The 20469-nt window shown below is 44.2% G+C and overlaps 1 protein-coding gene across 2 annotated transcripts in view; it reads right to left on the bottom strand.

Moving 5' to 3' along the window:
- LOC111588291 (sulfotransferase 2B1-like) overlaps positions 1 to 14204 on the bottom strand; it is a 33672-nt gene extending 19468 nt beyond the window's left edge. Inside the window, exons 1-5 of one of the 2 annotated variants that reach the window (XM_055004582.1) lie at positions 13944 to 14204; positions 4617 to 4828; positions 4391 to 4517; positions 4099 to 4193; positions 3815 to 3995 (exon numbers count right to left, since the gene is read on the bottom strand). In XM_055004582.1, the coding sequence (XP_054860557.1) occupies positions 3815 to 3995; positions 4099 to 4193; positions 4391 to 4517; positions 4617 to 4828; positions 13944 to 14082 (754 nt within the window). In that variant the 5' untranslated portion in view covers positions 14083 to 14204. The remainder of the gene's footprint in view (positions 1 to 3814; positions 3996 to 4098; positions 4194 to 4390; positions 4518 to 4616; positions 4829 to 13943) is intronic. The other variant, XM_023298579.3, reaches the window with a different exon arrangement.
- Positions 14205 to 20469: the final 6265 nt, after the last annotated feature.

Raw genomic sequence — 20469 nt, 5'->3', positions numbered from 1 at the left:
GTCCTCGTGTTCTCCCTTATCCACTGCTCTAGACAAGGTGTCAGCTGTGTACATGTACTTCCCTTGAGTATATATCATGTGCACATCATATTTTTGCAGTCTGATTAACATGCGCTGTATACGAACTGGACAGTCATTCAGAGGTTTGAACATGATGGACACCAAAGGTTTGTGGTCAGTTTCCACCTCAAAAGTTTGACCGTAGACATATTGATGGAAACATTCACATGCATACAAGCTGGCTAACAGTTCCTTCTCGATTTGAGCATACCTGGATTCGGTGCTAGTCAACGCTCTGGATGCATAAGCCACTGGTAGCCACTGCTCATCATATTGCTGCAGCAGCACAGCTCCCAGGCCATACTGTGATGCATCTGCTGAAATCCTGGTGCTTTTTTCTGGGTCGTAGAACTTTAATACCGATTCTTGTGTGAGGATCTCTTTCAGTTTCAGAAAACATTGTTCTTGCTCATGGGACCAGATCCATTCATTCTTTTGTTCGAGAAGACTCCTGAGAGGTGCTGAGATTGTCGACAGCTGTGGGACAAACTTAGCTAGGTAGGTGACCATCCCTAAGAAGTGTCTGACCTCATCTTTATTGCTTGGCCTTTCCATGTTGTTGATCGCTGATGTTTTTTTCGGGTCTGGCTTCACCCCTTCTTCACTGACAACATCTCCCACAAAAGTAAGTGTTTTCACTCCGAACTCACATTTATCTTTGTTAAGTTTCAGATTCACTTCTCTAGTCGAGTACTTGTCTCAGTCTAACATCATGTTCTTCTCGAGTAGTCCCCCAGACTATAATATCATCCATCATTGTCTCTACTCCTGGTATGTGCTCAAAAATCATGTGAATAGTCTTGTGGTAGACTTCAGGTGCTGACAAGATCCCGTATGGCAGACAAAGAAACCTGTACCTTCCTTCAGGTGTGTTAAACGTACACAGCTTTGAGCTCTCCTCATCAAGCCTCAGCTGCCAGAAACCTGATGAAGTGTCAAGCTTACTAAACCATTTAGCTCCAGCAAACTGTGCCATTATTTCCTCTCTGGTTGGTAACTTTAAATGTTCTCTCTGGATTGCTTTGTTCAAGTCTCTAGGATCTAAACATGTTCTCAGAGCACCTGTTTTCTTTTGCAGAACAACTAGTGAGCTGACCCATTCGGTTGGCTCATCGATTTTCTTGATAACCTCTAATTTTTCCATGCGCGCTAGTTCCTCTTTCAGTTTTTCACGCAACGCAAATGGAATCTTTCTGCAAGGATGCACAACAGGAGGGACACTTTTATCCACATGTATTTTGTGTATCCCCGGGAGACATCCTAGTCCTTCGAAACAGTCTTTATACTCGTCCATGAGTGAGTCTTGATCATTTGCAACATTTGGTGATGTCACTACAAACACTCTTTTGACTAGATTGAGCTTTGCACATGCACTGAGTCCTAGGATTGGTTGTACACACATATCCACAATCAGTAGTTGTGCTCTTATCTGTTGGCCTTTGTGTCTGAAGGTTGCTATACATCCACCTTTAACAGGAACATGTTCTCCAGTGTATCCAGTCACTTTTGTTTTTGCAGGATTGATTTTGCTTTTCACAGTCAGTGTTTTGTAGTCTTCCCACGATAGCAGATTTACATGGGCACCTGTGTCCAACTTGAATGGAATTATTGTCTCATTCACTTCAATTGGAACAATCCATTTCTCTTTTTCAGTTGTACAAGCCTGCACCACGTCCACAATAAACTCGTCGTCATCCTCTTCTTGCTCATCTATTGTATGAACTTTCTGTTTTGACGGTGCTTTACAGCATTTGGCATAATGATTGCCCTTTCCACAGTTGTTGCAGGATTTTCCAAAGGCAGGACACGTTTTTGGTTTGTGGCTGCCTCCACATTTACCACATTTGAACTCTTTAGATTTTTCTTTTTGTTTGGTAAATGTTTTCTTTGTCCTTCCTTCTTTCTTTATTGAGTGAACTGTTGTTTCACCTCTCCGGAGCTCTTTTGCTTGCGCTCGAGTGGTTTCTGCTGCTCTGCACATGCTGACGCACTTATCTAATGTAAGTCCAGTCTCTCTGAGCAGTCTTTCTCTAAGTGTATTATCCACTGTGCCACAAACAATTCTGTCTCTGACAAGGGAGTCTCTCAGCGTGTCAAATTCACATGTTTAACTTAGTGTATGAAGCTCTGCCAGGTATCAAAAGGTATCAAAAGGTACTCCTTGCTTTTGGTCATGGGTGAAGAACTTGTACCTTTCAAAGGTCACATGCTGACTTGGCACAAAGTATTCCTCAAACTTTGTCATTAACTGTGCTAAAGTCAGATTAGCTTCATCCATCTGAAAGCTGTTATAAATGTCCAAAGCATCTTCTCCAATAACATGCAAAAAGATGTGAGCTTTCAGTTTTTCATCATTACCTCCTGCTCCGCTTGCAGCAAGATAAATATTGAATCTCTGTTTGAAACGTTTCCAGTTATCAGCAAGGTTACCGGTCAGTTGCATAGAAGTAGGTGGGCTTAGCTTGTCCATGACTGCACCTCGGGGTATCGGGATTTCCACAGCCCTATGTTGTTGCTGGTTGTCCTCTATTTCAGGCACGAGATCGTCTTCTAATTGTTCGATCTGTCTTTCATTCTCCGTTTCACTTCCACTGCCGCTCTTAGCCATCCCCCGCCGCAGCAAAGTCAGTTAGCATGTTGCTATTTTAGCACTTTTCATTCACGCATTTGTAGACTTGACTTTTGCCTTTCTTTTATTTTATCTCTCGTGGCTCTCTCGTGGCTCATCTTTTTTTTGTAACTGCTCACGACCAGTTCTGACACCATGTGTTGTCTTGTTATTTTTTTATAATAATCAGACGAGGTGTGTTGGCTGGTCTAGGCTTTTAATGCGGGCAGCTTCAACATCAACCATGCAGCGCGCGGGGTTGCTATGCACACTTCCTGTATGTGGCATGCTGGGTAATTGAGTTCTTGTGTTACAACACTTAATAACATCACAATTCTTTTGTTATCTGCCAAATGCAGATGCACTGAAAAGTCTTATTGCAGTGGGGAGGACCTCCTGTACCACTCCTTGGAGCAGTAGGATTGTATTAAGCTTGTTTTATGCTTTCCGTGTCCGCGAGGCCCCAATAGTATGTATCTGCAGAGCCGGAGGCCGCACGGAGAGGGCTGCACGGAGAGGGCTGTTTGTTTTATAACGTTTTATTCATTTAACGTTATAAACATTTGTATTTATGCATGTCAGGGAGTCATAGAGCTAATTTACCTTTGTGTGTTTGTGCATTTAACTTTTATTTTTATTCAATGTTATTGTATAAAATAAATATAAATATATATCTGCTTCCATAGTTGTCCGTTTGTATTGCCTCTTTCCAACCTTTCAGAATGGGCTATTTGAGATCTTGACACCACAAAGGCCATTACAGATGATTCCATTATTATTTTACCTGATAATTACACAATTTGTCCAAATGCAAACTGTTAAGGAATTGATTCCAGGCTTCTTCATGGAACAGATATTCAGAACTTCGTTAACAAGGACCGTCAAACGATAACCAACAATTTCCCGGCACTCACAGAATACTTCACTTCCGTGTATCGGTGCATACCTCTTTCAGAATAAAAGCATGTCTCGAAACGCAACGCGTAAAGGCGAACAAATTTCATGTTGCTTAACACAAGTCTTAGTGCTATTTGGGTGAATTAAACCTTTCAGGTCTTAGGTAGGATATGAAGTAGTACTTTGTGTGGAATACTTGATATGGTCCTGAAAGTACAGCCTCCTCCACGTTACTAATTTGAAACCCACCTTTCCTGAGGAATTCCGATTTTGTCTGGTCCATGAATTCACGAGGAACTGCAGAGTAGTTGGACATGTTGTTTTGCTTCATGTTCTTGAACAAACATCGATCTGCAATCTTGTCTATCACCTCAGCATCAAGAGATTTCTCCAAGAACTGAGAGATTCTGGCCACAGAGTCCTTCAGGTCCTGCATCACACAGAAACACAGCTCGGCTCATATTCCTGGATGACTGTTTAATCTTTTAAAATTGTAAGATAAAAGGAAAAAAATATTTTGTAGTAGGTCTCACCATTATCAGCTCTTCATATGAGATGTAGAGTATGTGCTCCTTATTTTCAGCCTTCAGCCAGGCCTTTACATGGTCAAACCAGGAGCCAAATATAACTGGAAGGATAATGAAGTATTCCTTGTAAAATCTAATACAAAGGTACATTTCTTCCCATTTAAAATGTTATGTTCTTTGGACACCATCTATCTTAAATGGTGTTACTTAGTATGAAATACATTTGAAGGTTAATGGAATGTACTGTACTGTATTATACACAAACACTGCGTACTGTAGGTATGACAATGAGACCAACCTTGTCCATCGAGGAACTTCTGGAGGAACTCGCTCTGGTGGCCGGGGTTGACCAAGTGGGAAGCTATCCCATAATAGTGAAAGGCAGATGTAAATACATCTTTGGGGTTCCTCATGACATAGATAACCTGAAACAATGTTGAAACAATTCTTTATTCATTTTGCTATTTCTGTTAAGATGAAAATGTGCTACAGTAAAAAGAAGAATCAAAATGAAACCTATTTACCCTTGGTTTAGCTTCAAAGAATGATGGAGGCATCATGCTGTAGTGAAAATGTGTAGTTAATAATCGTGGAGATGGCCGATCCTCGAGATTGAGCTCAGAGGCCCGAGTCTTCCCCAGCCAGGGAACACGGTCCCAGTTATACAGACTCTCAACAGAGGCTGGATCTCCTCCACTCATGATCAGAGGTACAATCTCCTGCATCCAAGTCGTACCTGGAGGAAGGACAGCAGAAGTTAAGTTTACCGAAATATGTAGTTCGACATAAAAAAGGATCCCATAATTCCTCACTTGAGGATCAGTTAACAGCATCTGAAACCAATTAGAGGTCGACAGCCTTTCTTGCCTTAAGTGGTTAGAAACCTTTGATGAGTAGTGTGGAGGTGGTGTGGCAGTGTTAACCTTTATAGTCAGTGAAGAGTAACTTAACATATTTCTTTAATCATTTTAGAGGTATGTGACTTGACCTAATCTCCACTACAACTACATATCAGAGGTACAGTACCGGTCAGAAGTTTGGACACAGACTCATCTTAGGCTTTTGAAGACATCAAAACTGAATTAACACAAATAGAATTGTAAACAGAAAAGTGAAGTAAAAGTAAACTCAGTTTTAATTTTTAGATTTCTCAAAGTAGCCATATTTGTCTTCATGACGGCTTTGCACACTATTGTCATTACCAGAACCAGATCTGGGTCATCACCTGGAAGGGTTTTCATTTAGGACATGAGTTTAGTCAAATGTTAATTGGTGGAATTCATTGTATCCTTAGGTTACACAGGTGCTTTTAATGAGTTTTTTTTCTTGTTCCAACAAAATGCAAAAACAAAATTAAAGCACTGCAAGTACATGCCATATTAACAGGTAGCAAAAGGCCTAAACCTTAAAACCACAATGGCCAATCAGAAGCCTTAAAGACATGTATTGTTGGTTCCAGCAGGCTACCAGTAATGATGTATAAAGAAAGAGGAGTCATAAGCCCAATGGGCAAAACTGGCACCAACACTATTTTGACAATGCCCACCATTTCATCCATCCATCCATCCATTATCTATACACCGCTTAATCCTCACTAGGGTCGCGGGGGGGGGCTGGAGCCTATCCCAGCTGACTCGGACGAAGGCAGGGGACACCCTAGACAGGTCGCCAGTCTGTCGCAGGGCTACATACAAAGACAAACAAGCACTCTCACATTCACACCTACGGGCAATTTAGAGTAATCAATTAACCTCAGCATATTTTTGGACTGTGGGAGGAAGCCGGAGTACCCGGAGAAAACCCACGCATGCACAGGGAGAACATGCAAACTCCATGCAGAAAGATCCCGGGAAAGCCGGGACGCGAACCAAGGATCTTCTTGCTGCAAGGCGAAAGTGCTAACCACTACGCCACTGTGCAGCCCCCCACCATTTCATTTCATTTCATTTCATTTCATTTATTCATTTATTTTTAAAATGGGACAATTCGTATTGATGTACATTTTCATGTAAATACGATAGATTGTAGCCATACGGCTAATTTCCGTCTCAAGTCCCATTGGCAGATCAAAATTAGAGAACATCATAAGACCATAACTGAACAAAACATATATATATAAAAAAAAAACAAAAAAAAAAACAAAACAATAACACTTAGTGGACATAACAGACAAAAGCTGAGATATCGAGGCAGCTACCAACCACTGATTAACATTTACACATGATTATATTGCAAATAGCTCTTCGTTGCTATTGCACATATCCCTCTACATTATTGCACATTGTCATACTACACTTATCCCTCTGTCACTATAACATAAGGGTCTGCTATACATATCCCTCTGACACTGTTACATTTAATTGTATTGCACATTTCCCATTCCCACTATTGCACATAATAATATTGCACATTTCTCTTAGTCACTATTGCACATATCCCCATCTACATAACATATAATTACCCTATACATGTCCCATCTAACACTATTGCACATATCCCATTATCACCATCGCTCATAATCCTTAAGCACTATTACACATGGCTATATTGCACAAAGCCCACGTCTACACATTTAAAACAAATTACACAGAGTCTTCAGGGACGAGCCCAATCAATGGCGAACAAATTTACATAGTATTATGATCACAGATCTGATTTTCCAATAGCCATGCTTTGAGATGTTTAGTAAATGAGGTGAGGTGTGGTTGTTCACGAATGGCACTTGGTATAGTATTCCAGGTTTGTGATGCACAAAAAGAGAAAATTGACTGCCCAAAAGCACTTTTCCTGAAAGGTACAACACAATTACCTCTAGGGCCTGCTCTGGTTGATCTGCTGGAATTTTTCTTTACAAATTCTTGTAGCGGAGGGGGAGCTTGGCCATGAAAAATTTTGTAAAGCAGAACAGAATCAGCATATTTTATAATGTTATCCAAGTTTAATTGCTCGTATTTCTTAAGAATATGACAATAATGATACATTTTTGTTTTTTTATTTAGAACCTTTAAGGCTTGTTTGTAAACTGTTACGATAGGTTTTATGGTTGTTTTGCAGGCCATTGCCCAATTCGTTATACAGTACAACATGTGGGGCATAAACTGTTACAAGGTTCAGTGGGAGCTCAGATGCAGGAAATGAACAGACGGGGTTAGCATGCAACTCTGATTTATTAACAGCGTTCTCTGGGACAACAAACGGAAATCAGGATTAACACTGGGAATGGAAATAGAGAGCACTAGGCTCTGAATCTTACAGCGGCACCTTGGGGCCGGGCGGAACTGTAACAGGACCAAAATAATCACTAACTCGCGGTAGGTAACACCTAGGCGGGAAAAGTCAATCTCAAGAATACTAAACTAACACAAGGCTATCTTTACAAGGATAGCGAGAGGTAACTACAACAGAAGCCTTTACAACTATGGTGCTTCTTTAACTTGAGCTATAACTACACTTGGACAACCAACTCACGACGTAAACTGGGAATGCTCAGAACTGGATCCCAGCGGTGACAGCCAGGGTTTGGAGCAGCAACCGGTGAGTGGAGAAGGACACCAGAAAGAGGGAGTCGGCTCAGGTGAGTGTTTCCTTTTGCTCGGAGGGTCCAGGGTCCAGTGTTGACGGCACAAACGGCAGGAGCGGGTGGGTCCAGAAGGAACATGTCTTTTCTTTTACAATCTGGCACTGAGAGCTGGGTCGTGTCTGGTTATATAGTGGACTAGATCAAGCTTGATTGGTTGCCCTCTACCTGTTAATGAGCTGGCTGATTATGGCCGATGGGGAACACCTGTTGCCTCCTCTGCCCTGCTGGGCTGCCCTCAAAGGAAAGAGGAAGGAGAGGGGAGGGCACTAACTAGGCCTGGCAGCAGCCAGCCTGACAGTACCCCCCCCTCTACGGGCACCTCCTGGTGCCCGAACAGAATGATCCCGGGAGGAGGAGGGGGATGGACAGGGAGGGACAGAAACAAAAGTCCAAGAAGAGACGGGTGGGCGGAGGGGATGTGGACAGAGGGACAAAAAAAAAAACAAAAAAAAAAACAAGTGTCCAGAACAGTCTGGGGCGGCACTAAGCCACGCAAACACAAACAAGTCCAAATCAGACCAGAGATCAGTTCAAAAGGCTGGTTGAACACAAAGCAAAATACTCCTAGGGCGGCCCGGGTGCTGGACGGGCAGACGAGGCCGTTCCGGAGGACGGCCCGGGTTCCACTCTGGAGGCCGGCGACGGAGGCGACAGCACCACTCTGGAGGCCGGCGACGGAGGCGACGGCACCACTCTGGAGGCTGGCGACGGAGGAGGCGAAACCACTCTGGAGGCCGGCGACGGAGGAGGCGGAACCCCTCGGGAGGCCAGCGGTGGCGAAGGAGGCGGAACCCCTCGGGAGGCCGGCGGCGGCGAAGGAGGCGGAACCCCTTGGGAGGCTGGCGGCGGCGGACGAGACGAGGACCCTTGGGAGGCCGGCGGCGGCGGACGAGACGAGGACCCTCGGGAGGCCGGCGGCGGCGGACGAGACGAGGACCCTTGGGAGGCCGGCGGCGGCGGACGAGACAAGGACCCTTGGGAGGCCAGGCTGGAGGCCGGCCTGGGAACCGGATCAGGTGAAGGCGGGACCCCTCTGGAGGCCGGGCTGGAGACCGGCCTGGGAACCGGATCAGGTGAAGGCGGGACCCCTCTGGAGGCCGGGCTGGGGACAGACGAAGGCGGGACCCCTCTGGAGGCCCAGGAGCAGGGGTTTTGTCCGCTGACACAGTCACAGTCTTTTGGCTGGGAGGTTGGTCAGCAGACTGAGGCTGAACAGTCACTGGGCCTGGGATGCTGTCAGCTGACATGGGCCCGACAGTCTCTGGGCCAGGGAGGCTGACCGCTGACCCGGGCTCAACAGTCTCTCGGCCAGGGGATTCGTCAGCTGACCCAGGCTCTACAGTCTCTCGGCCAGGGCATTGGTCAGCTGACCCAGGCTCTACAGTCTCTCGGCCAGGGGATTGATCAGCTGACCCAGGCTCTACAGTCTCTCGGCCAGGGGGTTGGTCAGCTGACCCAGGCTCAATAGTCTTTCGGCCAGGGAGTTGGTCAGCTGACCCAGGCGCTACTCGCTCTCGGCCAAGGGATTGGTCAGCTGACCCAGGCGCTACTGTCTCTCGGCCAGGTGATTGGTCAGCTGACCCAGGCTCTACAGTCTCTCGGCCAGGGGGTTGGTCAGCTGAATCAGGCTGGTTCGAGGCGGCGTCGACCCCCTCAGAGACGGGTGAGGCGGCGGCGTCGACCCCCTCGGGGACGGGTGAGGCTGCGGCGTCGACCCCCTCGGAGACGGGTGAGGCGGCGGCGTCGACCCCCTCGGAGACTGGTGAGGCGGCGTCGACAGCGTCGACCCCCTCGGTGACGGGTGAGGCGGCGTCGACAGCGTCGACCCCCTCGGTGACGGGTGAGGCGGCGTCGACAGCGTCAACCCCCTCGGTGACAGGTGAGGCGGCATCGGCATCGTCGACCCCCACGGTGACGGGTGAGGCAGCGTCGTCGACCCCCTCAGAGACGGGTGAGGCAGCGTCGAGGACCCCCTCAGAGATGGTCAGGAGACGGGGCTCGGCAGCGGAACCTCGGTGGCTGCTGCGGAGCGGCGAGGTCTGGGTGCTGGGGAGCGGCGAGACCTCTGTGGCGTTCGGCGGCAGCGGGACCTCTGCGGCGCTCGGCGGCGGCGACGGCGGGACCTCTGCGGCGCTCGGCGGCGGCGAGGTCTGGGGTCTCCTGGAACCTCTCTTCCTTCTGGAAGACGTTCTGGAGGGTGGCTCGTAAGGGTGCTGGGGTCCAGGTTCAGGTGGGGAACTGATCTGGCTGGGGTGGAAATTGTCCAGTCCACGGGCTCTTTCGAGCAGGAAGGAGCACAGGTCGCTAGAGGAGATGGAGATGGGAGGTGACTGGGAGCTCTGGTGTCGGGGACCCCGCTTTCGACCGGGGCTGTGCTTAAAAGCGAGACGGGTCCCCTCGAAAGAAGACTTGCTGCACAAATCGTCCAGGGGGCCAGGGGCAACGGAATAGGAGGGGTAATCGGGTAGTGGTGTAAGATCATGATCACTCCCCAACTGAAGGTTCAGAACACCTATTCTAACACTCCTTGGGGTGGATTCGGAGTTGGCGGGGAAACTAGTGGGCTGGGGGCTAGCAGGTTGAGTGCCGGTTGGATACGTGGCTGAAGCAGGAAGGGTAACATATCGCAAGGGTGAGTTCAAGAATTTTAGGATATGGGCTGGTAGGTGGCCCATTAACCAGGGCATCTGGGAGGCTGCCCTGCGACCCCGAGACACAGTCCTATCTCAGTGCTCCCTATCCTGAGCCTTCTCCCACTCACACCACAACTCAAACAGGTGGTCATAATATAAAAGGTTTTCCTCACAAGAGAAAAAAATGTCCAGGGGATTCGGTGAGGGGGCAGAGCCAGCCTTTGAGCCTGCTGGGCTCAATTTGGGCTGCCTCCAACTGTTACATTATCCTGCTGAGCTCACGTCTTGGCCGGATCGTACTGTTACGAGGTTCAGTGGGAGCTCAGGTGCAGGAAATGAACAGACGGGGTTAGCATGCAACTCTGATTTATTAACAGCGTTCTCTGGGACAACAAATGGAAATCAGGATTAACACTGGGAATGGAAATAGAGAGCACTAGGCTCTGAATCTTACAGCGGCACCTTGGGGCCGGGCAGAACTGTAACGGGACCAAAATAATCACTAACTCGCGGTAGGTAACACCTAGGCGAGAAAAGTCAATCTCAAGAATACTAAACTAACACGAGGCTATCTTTACAAGGATAGCGAGAGGTAACTACAACAGAAGTCTTTACAACTATGGTGCTTCTTTAACTTGAGCTATAACTACACTTGGACAACCAACTCACGACGTAAACTGGGAATGCTCAGAACTGGATCCCAGCGGTGACAGCCAGGGTTTGGAGCAGCAACCGGTGAGTGGGGAAGGACACCAGAAAGAGGGAGTCGGCTCAGGTGAGTGTTTCCTTTTGCTCGGAGGGTCCAGGGTCCAGTGCTGACGGCACAAACGGCAGGAGCAGGTGGGTCCAGAAGGAACATGTCTTTTCTTTTACGATCTGGCACTGAGAGCTGGGTCGTGTCTGGTTATATAGTGGACTAGATCAAGCTTGATCGGTTGCCCTCTACCTGTTAATGAGCTGGCTGATTATGGCCGATGGGGAACACCTGTTGCCTCCTCTGCCCTGCTGGGCTGCCCTCAAAGGAAAGAGGAAGGAGAGGGGAGGGCACTAACTAGGCCTGGTAGCAGCCAGCCTGACATAATCATTGCATCAAAATATAGTTTAGCTGATTCCAAAGATAAATTGCTCCGAATAAATCTAAAATTGGACAGGTTGAATTTCATCCTTTTAGTAATCTTCCTCACCTGTTGTTTAAAACAAAATTGTGAATCTAAAATAATTCCTAAGTATTTAAATTCTTGGACAACTTCAATTGTTTGGCCTTTTACATAGATATTTGGATCGATTTCTCCAGTTATCTTTTTGGAAAAGTACATACACGCAGTATTAGAGCCGTTAAGATGTAATTGAGAGCTATCAAGCCATTTAAAGACTTTACTCATAGCAACTGTCAGCTCTTGGGCAGCTTGCTTTTTATCTTTTGCATCAACAAACAACACTGTATCATCAGCATACATTTGACAGACCACATTTGGTGGACAACAACTTGGTAGATCATTTATAAATAAACTGAAAAGCATTGGCCCCAGCACCGACCCTTGTGGTACTCCAAGATGGTTATCACGGTGTAATGATTTTATATTCTGTACTCTAACACACTGAGTCCTTGAAGAAATATAGGAGTTAATCCAGTTCAGGACATTCACTGAAAAATTAAAATAGGATAGTTTGGCCAACAAAACGTACCAAATCACCTTAGGTAATCTTAGCTGGTAATGGTGAACACTCTCACAAGCTCAAACTCTGATTTTTCTTGTCTTCATGCCCACCATGCAATTAGAATTGCAGAATATCTCCATCCTGGACAAAGTTTTCCAAAAGCCCAGTTTTCAGAGACCTAAAACTGTGTTTGCAGGTGGACACAAGGACAAAATGCGCAGAAAAATCTGTATTTTGATAATACTTAATGCATTTGAAATGATCTACTCGGCTGTGCCAAGGTAGTAGCAAATATTCTGTTCAGCTACTGTAGTAATGCTTATTATGGCGAGAACTGTCCAGTTTAAACAGCACACCATTACTTTTAGTCATGAAGGTCATTCAGTCTGAAGAATATTTCAAGAACTGTTTCAGTCAAACTAATGACGACTGCCTCTGCTGCAGAGAAAGAAATGACCAGTTAACAGCACCTTAGATTACAGCCAATATCAGATGCTTTCCAGAATTTATGTAGAAGGCTCATCTCAACATCAAGTATTGAGGAGCCATGAATCTGCAAAGGTGTTATCAAAGCAAGAGATTTCGACTTCAAAGAATTTCAAAGACATACAAATTTTGACACACAATGTGTCCTTAAGACTATAATCATTAGTCAGTCCTTGGTCTCTTGATTCTTCTGTTTTCCAGTCGTAGACCACAGAATGTAAGTTCTTTAGTTGTGTTCATGCTTGTGCAATGATTTTTGTGACAGCTGTCAGTCTACCTTTTACCATTTTTAAGTTAGACTGAATCTTTACATCTTGTATCCTATTATTCCCACCCCCTTCATCCCCACTCTCACCCAACTGATCGAGGCAGATGGTTGCCTTCCCTGAGCCTGGTTCTGTCAGGGTTTTTTTTAATTTTTCTTCCCGTTAAGGGATTTTTATTTTGGGTTCTTTCCCACCATCACCGACTGCTTGCTCACAGGAAATCCAAAGGCAACTTTGGATTATTCTGTTCCTTGTTTAAAATATGGAAACTCCTATGAGATGACATATGTTGTGAACTGCTGCTATATAGAAATTGAATTGAATCTGTAAATACATGACCTATTACCAACATGGTACTATCTCCCTGTTGCATGGCATATTAATACTCAACAAAAATTAGAAGGAAACCAAAAAACACCCATGTGGGCTCCAACACATAGCTTGATGTTTGCAGTTTCGTTCTATACTCAAGAAAAAACTCACATTAAAGACAAAAGCTTCAATGAGTAGGTGTAGTACTGTAAATACAAATGTGCTTTTTGCTAGACTATAGTCACGTGTTTTAAATCATTGAACAAATGTGGCAAGCACCCTACAGTTGCGATAACTGTAGTGGAATAAAAAAAAACCACAATATTTCTCTGAATTGCCATAGAGTACAATTAGAATTAGAAAGTGGCAGGAGATGCAAGTAATAAAGTTCCAGGACATCAAAATTCTGCTTCATTCATCAAGTACTGAAGTAAATAGAAAGACATTGATTAGTAAATATATTGAATATTTGAAAAACACAAGTGAGCTTTTGCAGCATCAAAAACCTTTCTGAAAGGCAAAACTACTGTCAAAATTAATACAAGTTACAAGAGGCTGGAGGAAGCTGAGAAAAAAGGGTGAGTCCTTTCCCAGATCATGGGTTTAAACATGTACCTGAGCAAGTAGAAAATCAGTTGTTTTGAAATCGCTAGAGATAGAAACATAATACATTCACGCCACTAATTATAATTCATAGCTCTCCCCTGTATTATATTACATTGACTGCTTTAAATACTAAAATGTTTTGTATTGCATACTTATTTGTGCTCATAGTTGTGTGATAATTGTCAAGTTATGTCATACATAGTGTTCGAAATGCAAAGAAGAAGTCCTATAGCCTTGTTTAAGGACAGTCATAATAAGTCCTATTATGATCAGAGTTAAGATAGTTCAAAATAAAGAATTCATGCTTACCTGACTTTGGATATGTTGTAATGAGGATGTCATCTGGCCGAAAGGAGAACTCCTCAAAGTATTTCAGACTCTGTGGAGTGTGCAGATGTGCTGGTACATATATTCCCTTGTAAACTGTGTATAACTCTGCCTCAGTCATTGTTCAGAATAGAAAGGAAAAGTCTTCCAGAACTGGAAATGAGACAGGCACAGGTATCCGTGGACCTTGTTGAAGCATTTATACACTCACACATCTCGACTGTAACAAAACTGGTTTAAACTGAGATACAGTCTTGGGCGGGACAAGACAAGTTAACCTATGGCTCACAGCCCAGTTCACACACACTCACAAGGTAAAGTGTTTTACAGATAAGACAAAAGAACACAGAAACATGAGGAGTGATGAGATTTTATTTTTTTTTTTGTAGGTAACGCCAAATCACAAGTTATCTCAGGAAAATGTATATAGTAAGGTCATAATCTCACTATCTTACAGAGGGAGTCACAACAACTCCACCCTTCTAAAAGCACTATGCAGCAGTAGGGAGAAAAAAACTGGTAGAACCAGATTCAGTGGGACAGGAATGTGCCTTAACCCTCTTGTGGTGTTCATGTTTTTGTTACACAGCCAGTGTTCACGGGTCTGGTGGACTCGTTGCATTTTGGGGTTTTCAGTTCAACGCAATCAAATAATTTTATGTTAAAATACTCAATAGATGCTTTCCTCAGTCCAAATACAAGCAATATAAACAACGTAAATGGTAAATATTTGCTCTTCACCTTTGTTAGATCACATTTATGAATTAAAGTGCTACTCGTTTTTTGTTTGTTTCATTGATAAAATGTAATAAAAAAAAAGGAAATCAATTCTAATCACAGTGAGAGTAGAAAAATTAAACACATTTACAAATGAAGGAAGGTTTTTCATAACTAATGACTTTTGTTTTTTTGAACTTCATTAGAAATTTAACCCATTCAGGTCAATTTATGCAACACAAGCTTGACACGTACAGTAACCATGTCAGTCAAGACAACACATCAGCCCCATTGAACACATTGTCTTTTCATGCCAGCCTATATGTGTGGGGCAGAGTTATACTGTGTGTGTGCTGCATATGTACTTCTTGTACTTGATGCAAGTGGCATCACAGACAGCCCAGATCTTTATACCATATTTTGCAGATTTAGGTGGTATATACTGTCTGAAGGGGGAAGCGGCCCCAAAATGGCATCAGCTGCTCATCATAGTGACATTAGGCCCAGGGTTGTAAAACAGTGGGAGGCGGTGCACCCACTTGTCCCACACTGTCCTGATGGCAGCTAGCTTGTCTCTGCTATCAAAGTGGTCTGTCGTCTTGGCTATCAAACCGGAAGATCCTGGAAATTATGTGGAAGTTTTCCAGAGACACTGTTGCACAGAAAAGTTCTCTGCCAGTTTCTGCATCCCAGAGGGATTCTGTGGATTCTCCTTTAGACCTGAGAACTCCAGCAAGGATAGGAACCCCAAAATAAACATGTAAATGGGTTTGGTCTATCTCCCTCCACCTCTCTCCAAAAACAAGTCTTCCTTCTAAATTAGTGCAATCCAGAATAATTTTCTGGATGGAATCCATGATGAAAAGCTCAAAAGAAGACTTGATATTCTCCACGTGAGTAACTGCCATACGTGTTGGCCCTGGTTACATCCTTATCACCTTGGCAGCCATGCGGAGTGGCCCATTTCTTGGGCAAGAAGACCATTCAATTTTATCATTTACTGACATCCATATTTCTTCACTTGCTAGCTGCTGATGGGCTTGTTCTGGTCCTGGGACTGGCTGGTCCTGGACTGGCTGCTGATGGACTGGTCCTGTGGCTCATCTTTGTTTTGGAGCTAGCTGATGCTCAATCTCATTCTCTTCTTCAAAGTCACTGTCAGACCCTGATTTTTCAGAAATGTGATCCTCAGATTCTGAAATCTCTTCCTCTACGTCATTATCAAATGCTTCCCTCTCTTCCAAAATCAGTTGCAAGGCCCTCTGAGCAGAGAATCTTTTGGCCATCTTGATCAGTTGTAATAAGGAATCACACTGGCAAAGCTATATTTATTGTGTCCCGGCCCCAGTTTGCAGCTGGGACAGAGTATGAGGAAATAAAAATTTGTTCCCGAAAGAGAGAGGGTGTTGGTGCTTGAATTTTACAACAATGCTGCAACCCTTCGCGGGAACAGCAGGAGGGACAATTCCAATATTGTCACACAAACACACACATGCGCACGCACACACACACACCTACACATCTACACGCACGCACGCACGCACACACACAGACAGACAGACAGACAGACAGACAGACAGACAGACAGACAGACAGACAGACAGATAGACAGACAGACAGACAGACAGACAGACAGACAGACAGACAGACAGACACACACACACACACACACACACACACACACAGAGTGAGAGAGAGGCCCAGAAAGGAGGAGGACAGAGTGAAGGTACACAGAACCTAAAATTTACACACTTTCATTGGCTCTGGGTCCAGTGGACCCGAACATATAAATGTGTCCGGGGGGTGTACGGTGTGCAGTCATTGAAAATGTGTTGTGATATATGTTCTTCACAGGAAATGAGCCAAGGCCAATGAGTCTGAGTTTGAAATAAAAAATTATTGTATTACTTTTCTTTGATACAAAAATGAAAACGGGTCCCACAGACCCGAACACCGTACAAGGGTTAATCAGTTAAAGGTCAACCAGAAAGAAAAAAACAGTCAACACTAAGTAGGTCCATATTGTATCTGCAGAGAAGTACAGGAAGAGAGAGGACGGAGATGGCAGAACTACGGGAGAGAGAAAACACAAAGTTAATTTTAAATGCATGGGCAGTCAAAGAGAGGAGAGTAGGGGAGATTGGTGTGTCATAAAGGTGGGGATATACTTCCCACCTACGCAAGGGTCCGCCAAGTTTCCATGGACGTCAAGCCCAAACTTTCTGACCATGCAGAAGCTACACTACAATGGCAGTAGAGTGCAGAACATGGAGATGCAATCTAATGTACATGTATACAACCAAGTCCTCCAAGCAGACTGGAGAGTAACAACACCAATCAGTTGTAGTGTCTGTAGCTGTCTGTATGCACATCCCCAAGAGTATAATTAAGGCTTAACAGGTCCTCCAGTAGTGAGAGGCCTCTTGCAGCATAACTACAGATGGTCCAGATACAGCAGATCAGGTGACAAAAAGCACCTCAAAACAGTTTGCTTTTAAGTATTCTTGTTTCTAGGGTAGCGACTGATGATGAAATAGCACATCGATTTTCTACAGTCATGTCCTAATGTTAACCCTTCATTCCATTACCCATTTGTTATTTATGGATCATGATACCTTTTGTTGTCTACCAGACTCCTTTATTCAATCACCTCTTGTTCTTTTTCTCTTACCCTCTCTCACTGATTAGCAGCTATATGCATACCAACCACTATTCACTTTGGTATTTACATACAGCCCCTCCCTACCCTCTGACCATCACTTTAAAATGTGTACTCTGCAAATGTTTGGGGTTGGCTTACCTTTGCAGACTGTGTTGGTAAACCCACCGCATAACAGAATACTAGTACACAACTCATTACAGCAAACTTCAGAGGACACAGAGTGAGTTTCCTTCAATACAGTTAAATGGCTTATATCTTTTCTTAAGCACTTTTCCTTGACCTGAAGAGAAAACATCACAAGTCATAGATGTGAAGGAGATTCATGCAGACTGAAGTAAATACAAACATCTTGGTAAGAGAATCCAACAGCACTCATACTAAGACATGTAATCATACACCAGTGATTCAGGTCTGCCACAGAGGGAGCATTGCTTTGAATGTTGCTGCTGACTGTAGGTTGGCATTATCTCCTTCCTTTCATCAAGGATAAAACAATGCTAAAGCCAAGTCTTGTCTTTTATTTGCCACATGGAGCATTATTTGGCACTACAATTTAACCCTGCCAATTTAGATATTGAGGTTTATATTATTAAAGTGTTAATGGTGTGATTTTACCTGAGTAATAACAAATTAGGGATTAAAACCCTACAAAAATGATATAAAATACTCCTTTACCTGACTGCAACATATACAGTTGCAAGAAAAAGTATGTGAATCATTTGGGATTACTTGGATTTCTGCATAAATGGATGCTAATCTTCATCTGAGTCACAACAATAGACAAACACAGTCTGCTTTAACTAATACCATACATAAAATTATGTTTTCATGTTTTTTATGGAATACAACATGTAAACATTCACAGTGCAGAATGGAAAAAGTATGTGAACCCCTGGGCTAATGACTTCTCCAAGAGCTAATTGCAGCCAGGAGTCAGCCAACCTGGAGTCCAATCAATTTGATGAGATTGAAGGTGTTGGTTAAAGCTACTCTGCCCTATAAAAAAAAAAAAAAAAAAACACACACACCAGTTCCGAGTGTTACGGTTTCCAAGAGGCTCAGGCGCAGGAAATGAGATGACAGACAGGAGTATAAAGAATCAAGAATTTTACAGATGTTAACAGAATAGGACTACAAAACCCAACTGGAAGACTACAACCGGAAATGCCAAATAAAACTAGATCCTACAGACACAGGCTGACTCAGGAAGACCACTAGCAGGCGGGTGGAATAATTACATTAAGTAGAATACGCTAGCTCATGGAGGTTAAAACCCAGGCAAGAAAGATACAGAGAAATACATGAGTAATAAGAAACAAAGTTACGAATACTAACTTGTAAGCTATGCAAGAATACAACAACTAGTAGACTAAACTACAGGTTTGTGACAGGAGACGCCAGTGACAGTGAATGGTACAGGTGAGTGAATCCAAGTTGAGTTGCCAGCACAGGTGGAGGGAATATGGTTACAGGTGTTTGAGCCACGGAGTCGGAGGAACCAGGTGGAACGGAGCAGGAGCAGATGGAATCCAGATTGGAAGAGAACAAAGACAAAATTACCAAGAGTTCCAAAAGGTTTCAGCGGCTGGAAAGAACAGTGCAGAGAACTGACTACTGATAGAATCACAGGTCCAGCATGGAATGGTGAGTGGCGTCTGATTTTATTGCAGCAGGAGTGGCTCTTGATTGGATGCGTTCCACCTGCTCCTGCATCGGCTGATGCTGATTGCTGATCACAATCACCTGCCGCTGCAGCCTCTGTGCCAAGCACACCTAGGAGAAAAAGAAAGGGTGGGGGAAGGGGAGAGCACTATCTAGGCCTCAGCAGCAGGCCTGACACTGAGTTTGCTGTTCTCAAGAAGCATTGCCTTATGTGAACCATGCCTCGCACAAAAGAGCTCTCAGAAAACCTACGATTAAGAATTGTTGACTTGCATGAAGCTGGAAATGGTTACCAAAGTATCTCGAAAAGCCTTGATGTTCATGTGTCCATGGTAAGACAGACTGTCTGCAAATGGAGAAAGTTCAGCACTGTTGCTACTCTCCCTAGGCATAGTCATCCTGAAGATGACTGCAAGAGCACAGCATAGAATGCTCAGTGAGGTGAAGAAGAATCCTAGAATGTCAGCTAAGGACTTACAGAAATCTCTGCCACATGTTAACATTTTTGTCGACAAATCTACAATAAGTAAAGCATTAAACAAGAATGCAGTTCATGGGAGGACACCAGAGGAAGCCACTGCAGTCCCAAAAAAACAAACATTGTTTCCATGTTTGAAGTTTGGAAAAGAGCACCTGGATATTCCACAGCACTACTATCAAAATATTCTGTGGACAGATGAAACCAAAAATTTAGTTGTTTGGAAGGAGCATGCAATGTGTGGAGGGGAAAAAAAGGCACAGCACACCAGCATCAAAACTGTGAAATACGGGGAAGGGTGTATCATGGTTTGAGGAGGCTTTGCTGCCTTAGGGGCTGGACAAATTCCTGTCAGACAAAAATGAATTCCCAAGTTTATCAAGACATTTTGCAGGAAAACATAAGACCATCTGTCCGCCAACTGAAGCTCAACAGAGGATGGGTGATGCAACAGGACGAGCTAAACCATAGAAATAAATCAACAATAGATTGGCTTCAACAAAAGAAAATACACTTTCTGCAGTGCCTGGTCAGAGTCCTCACCTCAACCCGATTGAGATGCTGTGCCATGACCTCAAGAGAGCGATTCACACTTGACATCCCAAGAATATTGCTGAACTGAAACAGTTTTGTAAAGAGGAATGGTCCAGAATTACTCCTGACTGTTGTGCAGGTTTGATCTGCAACTACAGCAAACATTTGGTTGAGGTTCTTGCTACTAAAGGAGAGTCAACCAGTTATTAAATCCAAAGGCTCACATTTTTTCCACCCTGCTCTGTGAATGTTAACATGTTGTGTTCAGTAAAAATATTAAAACATCATTTTTGCACGGTATTATTTGAAGCAGACTGTGTTTGTCCATTGTTGTGAATTAGATGACAATCAGAATACATTTTATGATCAATTCATGCAGAAATCCAAGCAATCCCAAAGGGTTCACATACTTTTTCCCTTTGCAACTGTATAACAGCTGAGACCCTAATTACAGA

Source organism: Amphiprion ocellaris, chromosome 18, assembly GCF_022539595.1.
Source record: "Amphiprion ocellaris isolate individual 3 ecotype Okinawa chromosome 18, ASM2253959v1, whole genome shotgun sequence".
NCBI classification, from domain to species: Eukaryota; Metazoa; Chordata; class Actinopteri; family Pomacentridae; genus Amphiprion; species Amphiprion ocellaris.
Note: the sequence above shows the minus strand (reverse complement) of the source record. Positions and strands in the feature narration are given on the sequence as shown.